At 39.3% G+C, this 12,034-nt stretch overlaps 1 protein-coding gene across 2 annotated transcripts in view; it reads right to left on the minus strand.

Annotated features, from left to right (window-relative positions):
* The window catches only part of ippk (inositol 1,3,4,5,6-pentakisphosphate 2-kinase), a 61,416-nt gene that overhangs the window by 22,208 nt on the left and 27,174 nt on the right, over positions 1-12,034 (minus strand). For both annotated transcript variants that reach the window (XM_078414024.1, XM_078414023.1), the window contains exons 5-8: positions 10,035-10,156; positions 8,134-8,223; positions 3,383-3,441; positions 1,572-1,644 (exon numbers count right to left, since the gene is read on the minus strand). In XM_078414024.1, coding sequence (XP_078270150.1) covers positions 1,572-1,644; positions 3,383-3,441; positions 8,134-8,223; positions 10,035-10,156 — 344 coding nt within the window. The remainder of the gene's footprint in view (positions 1-1,571; positions 1,645-3,382; positions 3,442-8,133; positions 8,224-10,034; positions 10,157-12,034) is intronic.

Here is a 12,034-nt window from a genome sequence, read left to right on the forward strand (position 1 = left end):
TACCCAGGATAGGGAAGTTCAAAACTAGAACACATTGGTGAAAGTTTTAATGGGGGCCTGAAGGGCAGGTTCTTCCAAAGAGGACAATAGGTATATGGAAGAGCTGCCTGAGCAAGTGGTGAAGTCAGATGCAATAACATTGAAAAGACACTCGGACAGGTTCCGTGCAGTATACTGCAGGTTTCCGTGCAGTATAATTCTATGACTCTATGACATTGAAGTAAATATTCTAAATTTTATTTTCCCAGTATTGCTATTCGCATGCCTTACAAAAAGTATTCTGATGTCAAATTCACATCAATTTGTTGTGCAAAATCTTAGACAAGTGAACGTCTAAAGGTTTTATTCAGTTGCAGTAAATTCTAGCTCATTAATTTCACAAGAAACAGAGATTAATTTATAGACAATAGGTGCAGTAGGCCATCCGGTCCTTCAAGCCAGCACCGCCATTCAATGTGATCATGGCTGATCATCCACACAGTACCCCGTTCCTGCCCTCTCCCCATACCCCCTGACTCCGCTATCATTCAGAGCTCTAACTAACTCTCTCTTGAAAGCATCCAGAGAATTGACCTCCACTGCCTTCTGAGGCAGAGAATTCCACAGATTTACAACTCTGAGTGAAAACGTTTTTCCTCATCTCTGTTCTAAATGGCCTACCCCTTATTCTTAAACTGTGGCCCCTGGTTCTGGACTCCCCCAACATTTGGAACATGTTTCCTGCCTCTAGCCTGTCCAATCCCTTAATAATCTTATATGTTTCAATAAGATCCCCTCTCATCCTTCTAAATTCCAGTGTATACAAGCCCAGTTGCTCCAGTCTTTGAACATCCATAATTTGTATCAGATCTAGCCATTGCTCTTAACAATTAAAGTAATTTCCCACGGCTTGCCTGCTTATGGTAAAACACAAAGCCGATAGCTTTGTCGACATTCCTCTTAAATGTGAGCAAGACAGTTCCAGATGGCCAATGAAAAAGGCTGCAGTTGAATTTGAATAAAGGAGCAAAGTTCTTCCTATTTAATGGTGATGCATAAAGAAACAAGATATACTACAAAAGATATGCAAATGAATGTTTGCACAAGGCTAACATCTTCACTGGGAGGAATTAATCTGACTTACCTCTCACTGACGTTAAATGGTGAAACAATGAAAAATGGCAACTGATGTGAACTGTTCACTAGCCCCCAACAATAAGGCATATCAAGTGGTTGATTGTGAAGGAAAGAAATAGAGCTCTTGTTCACACTACTACATTAAGCTTTTACCTTGATCTTCACAATTCAGCAACTGCAAATAAACTGCCACCTGCAATGTCTGAACTGTCAAGAATGTAACTGTCATTGCAGGATGGTGCAGTGACCAAACTCCCTCACCAATGCCAATAAACCATGTGCTTGTAATTGTCATTTATCAATAAAATTCTTATTATTTCTCAGCTGTTTAGCTAACCTGGCACCTTTAATCAAAATATAAATCTTACAAACCTACATCTGTTGGATTAATCTTTAAGAGGTAATATTTCAGTTGTATTTCTTCAATATATTTTAAGGCAAGTATGTTGTCTTACCTTAAAAATCTTCAAATTGTTCTGAGGCTCCTGCAGCAAACTTTTCAAAGCTATGTACATACGCTGTTTATTCCTGCAAAATTAATGTACATATTATAAATAACAATTTACCATTTTACAAAATCAACTTTTTATGTCAAAGATTCCTTAAACAACCAAATACATCCGACAAACTGAAGTATAATTTTAATTTAACATGACCTGGCCAGCACGCTTTGACCATATAACAAGTCAATTTCTTTGGAACTAGATTATACATGTTCCCATTGCACTGGGGCAGATCCTCTGTTGCCCTGAGAACGCAAGTCACTTACTCCTAAACCATTTCTTTCACATTGCCCATGTAGAACACAGGTACATAGTGCATTTATTCTACCATTCTATCCAGAATCACCATCTGCAGTCTGATCACACCCACACTTACCCACAGCTCACATCATGGGCCTTTCACACTGGCCCTCTGCACGAAAGCCAAGCAGCATAATCTGCACAGCAACTTGGCCTCTGATGACATATTCAAGAGTCCCTGCCTCACAAAATGTATTTTACAGCTTCTGATCGCTGTAGAAGTTGTTAATATTTTAGTTGCTTTTAAAATGGCCATGACATTCAGGCACATTTAATTGCATGCATAAAAATACATTAATTTTTTTAATTTAACAATTAAAAACAATCTTCAATATTTAACCAAAGCAATTTATAATTGACTCAGCAGGTTGGTGCTCCATCACTGCAGAGTCTGGAACAGAACAAACTGACAGGCTCAGCCTCCCAAATGTGTCACTAAACGACTTCAAGGGCTAAATGCCAATCGAGCTTGTTAAAACACAAATGGATCTTCAGTTCTTTAGTCTTGTTCCAGCATTTAATCAGATCATGAATCAACGGATCTGAAGCTCATCAATATATTTCACCTCATTAGGGTGACAAGGTGGCATATCGGTACAGTTACTGCCTGACAGCGCCAGAGACCCGGGTTCAATCCTGACAACGGGTGCTTGTCTCTACTGAATTTGAACGTTTGCTCCATGACCTACGTGGGTTTTCTCAGGGATCCTCGGTTTTCTCCCACACTCCAAAGACCACCGTTTTTTTAGGCTAATTGGCTTGGTATAATTGAAAGTTGTTCCCAGTGTGTCAGATACTATTAGTGTATGGGCAATCACTGGTCAGCCCGGACTCGTTGGGGCGAAGGGCCTGCTTCTGCACTGTATCTTTCAACTATTTAATATAAGCATCTTACTTGCATGGGTGACCGTGATGCAGCAGTTAGTACAGTTGATGTACAGCTCCAGTGACCTGGGTTCAATTCCAACCGGTGCCCTGTGTGTGTAATTTTCACATTCTTCTTGTGACTGTATGGATTTCTATCTTTTCCTTTGATTTTCTCCCACATCTCAAGGATCTGCTGGTAGGTTAATTGGCTATTTTAAAATTACTAATGTAGGCGGGTGGCATAAATATTGGGAAGTGGAAGGTGAAAGAATAAAGTTGGTTGCCATGTAAAAGTAAACACGTGACCAGAAGCGAGGAAATTAAATTGATGGAAATGCTCCAAGACTCAGCATGTTGTTGATGGACCATATGGCTTCATATGTCAGAAGAAATGATATACAACTGAGAGAAATAAGACCAGTTTCATCGCTGCATTTACAGATTCTGGCAAATTCTTAAACATTTTAAACCCTTTGAAGTTGAAACCTCTCAGCAAACATTACAAAACGACCAAGATTTTCCTTAGGTTTTTTCCCCCCGTTTATCTGAAAAGATGCAACTAATTATAGAGGATTTTATCTTAACTTGCATCTTACCCTGAAAAAAGGTCAAGAGGACAGTATTTGCTCATCCTCTTCCATTTTCCATTAGCCACCTTTAAAAAAGAAATATGGTTAGAATCCAAAATATTGAAATAGGAACGATCTACTCATGAGATACAAAATGTGAAATGTTAATGAATTTCACAAAACTTTTACTTTAAAATGAATTTTGATTTTACAATAAAGAATCCCTACTTCCAAAAGAATTATACAAAGTATTTCACGTTTGTCAATTTTTGGAAGCAATTAAAAAATGTTGGAAAAACTCAGGTCAGACATCACCTGTGGAAAGAGAAGTAGCCAACATTTCATGTTAAAGATCCTTAATCTAATAAAGAAAAAGAGAAAAAATAAAGCAAGATAGTCTCGGTAACAAAGTACACAGGAAGCCTAATAGTAAAGTCTAATGGGGTGAATGATGTAACCATTAAAATGGGTAGCTAAACTCCTTTGTGTAATATATTGCATAATGTGGTCTAGGGGGATTTGCCCAGTGGCAGAAAAATAACGGAGAAACAGCAGCAAAAACAGTAGTTAGACCCGATACAAACACAAGAGTTCTCTGAAGTTGAAGAACTCAAAAATCAAACCTACTTTCTTTCTCAGTATTGAAGAAAAATCTTCAACCCGAAACATTAATTCTTTTTCAACAGATGCTGCTTGATCGGTTGAGTTCTCCCAGCATTGTTTTATTTCAGATTTCCAGCATCTTTAGTTCATTATTTCAGATAAAGGAAGAAAGTGGGAGACGTACAGGACTACAGAGCCATACTGTATTTTTGTACTTTTATTTATCTAGCTATATTAAACAACTAGATTCACTTTTTAAAAAAAAGCAGAATATTCCATTAAATACACAAAGCTACCTCAAAAAACATGACCATAATATATGGGAACAGAATTAGACCATTCAGCCCATCATGTCTACTACGCCTGATAAAGTCTCAGCATCACAGCCTTGCTTATATATTCTGGAACCCTCAAAATGAATGCTGTCATTGCATTTCCTTTCCTTACCACTGACTAAACCTGCAAATTAACACTTTGGAGTGCTGGTGCAGGATTCTCAAGTCCCTTTGCACCTCAGATTTCTGAATCTTCTCACCATTCAGAGTGTAGTCTGCACCTTTATTCCTTCTTCCAAGTTTGATACGCTGTATTCCATTTGCCAATTCTTTGTCTACTATCCCAACCTGTCCAAATCCTTCTGCAGATTCCTTGCTTCCTCAACACGACCTACCTCTCCACCCAATCCTTGCATCATCTGCAAACTTGGCCACCAAGCCATCAATTACATAATCTAGATCATTAACATACAAGTGAAAAGTAGCAGACCCAACGCCAAACCTTGCAGAACACCATTAATCACTGGCAGCCAACCAGAAAAGGCCATTTATTCCTACTTTTTTGTCTTCTGCCAGTAAGCCAGCCTTGTATCCATGAAAGTACTTTGCATCTAATACCTTGGGCTCCCATTTTGTTTGGCAGCCTCATACACAGCACCTTATCAAAGCCCATGTGAAAATCCAAGCAAACATCCACTGACGCATGGATGTCAACAGATTTGTCAGGCAACATCTCGCCGTTGACTTTGGCCTATTTTATCATTCACTTGCATGAGCCCCAAAACATCATCCTTAATAGACTCAAGAATGTTACCAACAACTGAAGTCAAATTAATCAGCCTAAAATCTCCTTTCTTTTGCCTTGCTCTCTTCTTAAACAATAGAATTACATTTACGATTTCAGTCCTCTGGACCCATTCAAGACTCTTGCTAATACCTCCACAATCTCTACAGTTACCCCTGCCAGAATCTATCCAGCAACATTGTTCAAACAAACTTTTCCCAACCGCCGTGATTTCAAATTCAGCAATATATTTTCCACTTATTAAATTTTTTTAAATTCCAGAAAATAAGATGTTTGACTTCCTTGCTTTAATAAATTGTTATGATCTGAGACTACTGCCTGTCCAGTTTCAAATTAAGTTTTGAACAAAATCAAAATTTGAATAAGCACACCTCAAGTCAACTCTGCCCGTTAAGGAGATTATGGCCAATTAGGGTTCACCAGTCTCCTGACAAATCAAATAACTATCACTATAAATAGATCTTAAAACTACATCATTAGTAGGAAAGGTTGAAAAGTGGTGGGCTTGATAGAGTAAGTCCAGGCAAGGAAAATTTACTGCGTTAAATGGAAAGGGCAAAGTGGTGTTGGCGAAATGGGTAATGATATCCAGATTACGACAAAGGGGGACCAGTGCACCTTATGGTTCTGTTCTCCAGTTAAGAGTGTGGCAAGTATTCAAAGCAGAGAAGGGAACAAAATTCATGGCTCTTTTCTGTTTTGTTTGTTTCCTACTACACAACCGCCAACAGCTGGGCTATCTCGTGCAGGTAACAATTATAAAAGTGTGAGATAGAAGTTGCTGTATCGTGTAGGTTGTATGCGCTTGCAGTTTATAAAAGTGTGAGATAGAAGTAGCTGTTTCGTGTAGATTACATGCGCTCGCAGTTTGACGACGAGCGGGTTTTCCGAGCCCCCCTTTCTCCCGCGGGTGTGTAGGGCAAGTAAGTATGCACCTGACTACTAAACTAGCACTTATTTGACACCCATTACAGGAACAGAGTTAAGGTGATCAATGCTGACACTGACAGATGGGATGGCACACAAGAGAATGAGGCAGAGTAGCTATGTTAATGAAGGACAAGATTAGAGCAGAACATACTTTGACCAGCAGATCAAGATATAAAACAAGTTTGGGTCGACATAAGAAATAGCAACAGTAGAAATCACTAGTGAAAGTAACTTCATAATAGCAGTCATGCTGTGGAATTAAGTGTAAATCAAGAAACGATGGGGATTGAATGGAAGTTGTTGCAATAATCATGTACAATTCATGTACAATTTAATCTTCAAATAGATTGAACAAATCAATGTACCACAAATAGGCTCGAGGGAAAGTTCATCTTTTATTGGGACATCAACATTGAATAATACATTATGAAACTAACTGGGGAACAGGCTATTTAGATATGGTCATGTGTGTTGAGACAGATGAACCACCAGGGGAAAACCTAAATGTGAAACTTGTGTCTGTGGAGAACCTAAAAATATCAATTAATGGGAAAAAAATGAAGATTGGTGACAGAGAGAGAATTTCCAAAACAAGTAGCAGTAATTAATAAAATGGAAGAAAATACACTAGAAAAAACAAGAAATATAAAAATAGTCCGCAAGAGCTGCCACAAGTGTACATAAAAGGGAAAATATTATCTCCATATTATCTCCATGGCTAAAGGTGCAAGAACTTTACACTAATTATGCATACACTGACTGCTTCCATTTATCCACCCTACGTTGCACCTTTAATAGAATGCTAATAAGCTTGATTTACATCTCTCTAAAGTATGTTTACGCTGCCCATCATGACCATAAATCTCACTCACTTTGATCTGTGCAAGAGGAAGTACTTGAGGAAAGTACAATAACAATATTTAAAAGATATTTGGACAAGTACATGGATAGAAAAGGGTTAGAGGGGAAAGGGCCAAATGAAAGCACATGGAACTAGCTTCGATGGAGCATCTTGGTTGTCATTGCCAAGTTGGGCCAAAGGGCTTGTTTCCGTGATGCAAGACTAATCCTTCCACCTTGTCATAAATGCTGCATATCAAATAAAGATACTTCCCTTTTTCTTTAAACCATTTTGCAATGTAGCATTTTGATTTGCAAGTGCACTCATTTCTGTTCTCAACTCCCCACCCCACTTTGCTGCCAGTTCCTCTGGTTCTCAGTGTCACATAGCTGCTATGCATTGTCCTTCCTCTTTGTTTAGTTTAGAGATACAGCGCGGAAACAAGCCCTTCGGCCCACCGAGTCCACACCAACCAGCAATCCCTAAACATTAACATGATCCTACACTGGGGGCAATTTACACATACACCAAGCCAATTAACCTACAAACCTGTATGTCTTGAGTGTTGTAGGAAACCAAAGATCGGAGAAAACCCACGCGGTCACGGGGAGAACGCACAAATTTGTACAGACAGCACCCGTAGTCAGGATCAAACCCGGGTCTCCTGCGCTGCAAGCGCCATGGCAGCAACTCTACCGCTGTGCCACCGTGCTCTTTGACTTTCTAAATTTCCCCGCATCTTCTCTATGACCTTAACTGCTCCATCTGCTGGGAAACCAGTGGTTTAAGTATAACTTGTCCCAAGGGAAATACATCCTTTTTTCTCATGTACTGATGCCAGTGCCCCAAGAATTAAAAGAGAATAGCTGGGAAACACTCAAAAGGTCAGGCAGCATCCATGACAAAATAAATTAACATATTAAATTGAAGGCCCTTTACCTGCTGAATGTTGTTAATGTTTTGTTTATTTGACTTCCAGCATCTGGAGTTATTTTCAATTGAACCCATAACTCTGACATAAATGTTTGACTCCGATGTCATCATTGGTTGAGTAGCCAATCATATTGAATACTTTTATAATTTTACCTCCGCATTATGTAGGCAGGGCCTTAGTTTTCAGTAAGCAGGATTGGGTTATAGAAATGAAGTTCCTGAATTTGACCAAGGAGGATATTACAAATATGCAAATTTAACCTTGACAATGTACTCCATAAAAGAATTTAAAACTTAACTAGACATGCAATATTAAACTTGAAAACAGCACTACACAAATATGAATCCAATTATATTTCTCAAATATAATACATCAAAAATCTGCAAGTACCTTCAGATGCTGATGCATGCAATAACGACAGGCATGCCGTTTAATCTCCTTGGTAATGTGACTTGAGAAAGGGATAAATCCACATTTAGGCTGAAAATAAAATGAAAACTAAACAATTACAATAGACCAAACCATGTCATTGTTATTCATTAAAAAATGGATGCATTTGAAGCAAGACCACACCAAGTCTATCTTAAAAATACATACAAATGGCAAATGTCACTGAGGAAACCAAAAAAAAAATTAACACTAAATAAAAAAAACTATTTCCCAATTTGGTATTTAGCACAGCTGTCCTGAAGTTATCAGATATTTAACAGTGACCACCCATCTATCTCATTGGAGACCTTTGAACTATCTTTAATCTGGCTTCAATGTTATATCTTGCACTAAATGATGTAGCCTTTACTCTTTGTGCACTGCTTGATTGTATTCATGTAGCTTTTTTTCTGACTGGATAGCACACAAACAAAAGCTTTTCACTGTACTTTTTCCAGTACAAGTGACAATAATAAACTAAACTAAACATGAAATTACTTTAAGCCTTCATCGATTACCATAAGTGCAAAACTTAAATGATTACTTGTTAAAATTTCATGATGTGTGTAATAATGAAGCCTGCATATACAGTAAACCCTCGTTATAACAGAGGGCCAGAGGAAGAATGGACAGTTGCCAATTGTCCGTTATAACTGAGTACGGTATTATCATTGTATGTAGCTGTAACAAAGAACTGCAGATGATGGTTAATACACAAAAGAGACACAAAATGCTGAAAAGTGGGTCAGGCAGCATAACATGGATAGGTGACGTCGGGACCATTCTTCAGATTGATTCAGTTTGCTGTTGCTCCAGCACTGTCATTTCAGCTTAAAACTAGGTCTCTACTAGCAAGCCCTTATTCACCAGTTCATGTGGCTGTTGTTGCAGTTCACGCTGTAGTCCCTTGCCAGCAGCGATTTCTTCAGGCCGCTACCAACGACAAGACGTGCTTGGTCACTGTAGGGCTTCATCCCCTCTCACTTGCTGTCACTTCCAAGGTGGAGTACGCTGGTGACTCTGGGGGAGTCAGTGGTGAGGGTGGGGGGGTGGGGATAAGAAGCAGAGAGGTTAAGAGTAGGAGGTGGCAGCGATGGTTGAGCGGGGAGTAGACAAAGCCACTGCCAACAACAAGCAGCAGGTGAGAGCCACAGTGATCAAGTGTGTCCTGTCAGTGGCCTGATCAAAGCGCTATCCCCACGGGCCACAATAGCTGTGTCACCACACCATGCGGTGGGCAAAGAAAGACTCGCTGGTGCACTACGAGTCATAGGCGGGTCGGAAGCCGGGGGTTTAACAGTCAGGGAGACAGTGTGAGCCGGGGGTGGCATCAGCAGGTCAGTCTGCTATATCCAAAATCAGTTATAAAGAAGTCTGTTAAAATGAGGGGTTATTGTATTGAGCATCACAAGATGCTACAAAATGGCAGCAGTCACTTTCTCAAATCACGTCTGTTCAGGTGATCAAAGTGCTTCAATTAGATCCTGAATTAAACTTCTGGATAGGATACTGTACACAGTTATGGTTTGATGAACTAGAGTACGGCTGACTGTTAACTACTTGATAGGAATTTTTATGCTAATTTTTAAATTGTTGCTCAAACTTAACTTTCAGTAGTAGAAATGCAAAACATCACAATAACGTGGATATAAATGGCAGATGCCACATTTTGCTTGAATGTACATTAAAGTTAAAAAATGGAAAAAGTGGAACAAAAAATATCAGAATTGATATTCAGAAACAATGTCCCAAAAATACAATTTCTTAGCAGGAATAAAAAAAACAGATTTTCGAACATTTTAACCAGCATTACTTATTAACATCTCACTGAAGATAATTGTGTGTTCCTCCACAGCAATTACCTTAATTTCTATACAAAGTGGCGGTCGTTTTTCCAATTGAGGGGAGGTTTGGAATTTAGTGAGATCCGGAAGGCATAATGTATATCCACTGAAAGCATCCATTACTTTGTTGCAACGTGATTCTGCAAAGTAAGATTAAGATGCATTTTCAATTACAAAATAAAATAAAATTATAATTTTAGATTATATGGTACATAAATATTTTGTAATTATTGATGCAATCTTAAAATTAGAAACCCAAAATGTTGATTCTCCATTGAACAAAGTATACACGAAGAATGAACATGTCATGCAATTGAGCAGCAGATGAACAGGCTCTTCAGCCCATTATGTTCATACTGATCATGCCTATCTATACCCATCCTTCGGAAGGGTCCCAACTCAAGATGGCATCTGTCCATTACCCTCTGCAGATGCTGCCTGACCCACCCAGTTCCTTCAGCACTTTAAAAAAAAAAACATTATACCTATCCCATTTGACATTAATCCATATCCCTCCATGATCATGACTACACCACAAACTATCTGGCTATTCTCAGACATAGATCAGAGAACATAGGTTCAAGGTGAAGGGCAAAAGGTTTAATAGGAATCTGAGGGGTAACTTTTTCACACAAAGGGTGGTGGGTGTATTCAACAAGCAGCCGGAGGAGGTATTTGAGGCAGGGACTAACCCAACATTTAAGAAACAGTTAGACAGGTACATGGATAGGACAGGTTTGGAGGGATATGGACCAAACATGGGCAGGTAGGACTAGCATAGCTGGGACATGTTGGCCGGTGTAGACTAGTTGGGCCGAAGGGCCTATTTCCACACTATTACTCTATGACTCTCTAAGAGCACATGGAAATAAGATCAGAAGGCCACAGCCTTCTGTGTCCTATGTCCCACAGTCTCCTATGCTACGCAATATAATATAGATGATTTGCATGAATCCAAACACTTGCTGGGTACAACATACCCCTAGCCCTCAATCCCCTACCTTTCAAAATTCTACTTCCTCTTTAATGATCCAGACTCCACATCCCTGTGGTTAGAGAATCCCAGCAATTCACCACCCATGAGAAATTCTTAGGCATTTCAGCTATAAATTTCTATTCAAGATTCTCCCGACAGTTGAAAATCTACATTCCAACAAGGCCTTGCGTTTCAATAGGTTCACCCCTCATTCCTGAACACTTGAAACAACGTAGAACTACTTTCTTTTTGCTGCTCATGATAGGACAAAAAGGTTCAAAGTTATGTAGAATCCAATCTTGGAGAGAAAGAAAAGTAAATCTTCAACTAAATTTCTGAAATCTTCAAAAGCACAAAGGCAGTAATATGGGAATGTTAAATTAAAAACCTGCAGATTTTTGGATTAATTGGCTACTAAATTGCCTCTGATGTGTTGAGAGTCGATGCGAAAGTGGAATAACATGGCACTAGCATGGTCAGCATGGACTCGGTGGACCAAAGGTCCATTTCCATCCTGCATCTCGAAACTAAAACATAGATCAGTATAGAACAGAACCAGGGCCTTCCGCCCATAATGTTCATGTTAATTATAGTCTCTATCCCTCTATTTCCTGCCTGTTTATGTGTTTGGCCAAACACCTCTTTACCATTGCTGTCGTATTGGCTTCCAATAACTCCCCTTGGCAGCACATTCACAAACTTGCCTCATATCTCCTTTAAAAACTTTCCTCTCTGACCTTTAAGCTATGCCCTATAGTTTTTGACATTTCCACTTTGAGAAAAACGACTGATTATCCAACCTATCTACCTCTCTTATAACTTTATACAGTACTAGACCAAGTGGACCCGTTGGGCCCATTCCTCGTTGGGTTCCCATTGTGACGTGGGAGAATCACATTTTTTCTTTAAAATAAATGGCTTTTAAGAAAAAATAAATCTCAATGAAAACCGCAATGAAGCCCCGACGGACAACCAGGGCACTTGGAGCAGGAAGAGCCTGCGACGGCGCTCCCCCCCACCGGGTACCTGGACCAATCGGTCG

This window comes from Rhinoraja longicauda, chromosome 17 (assembly GCF_053455715.1).
Source record: "Rhinoraja longicauda isolate Sanriku21f chromosome 17, sRhiLon1.1, whole genome shotgun sequence".
Lineage (NCBI taxonomy): Eukaryota > Metazoa > Chordata > Chondrichthyes > Rajiformes > Arhynchobatidae > Rhinoraja > Rhinoraja longicauda.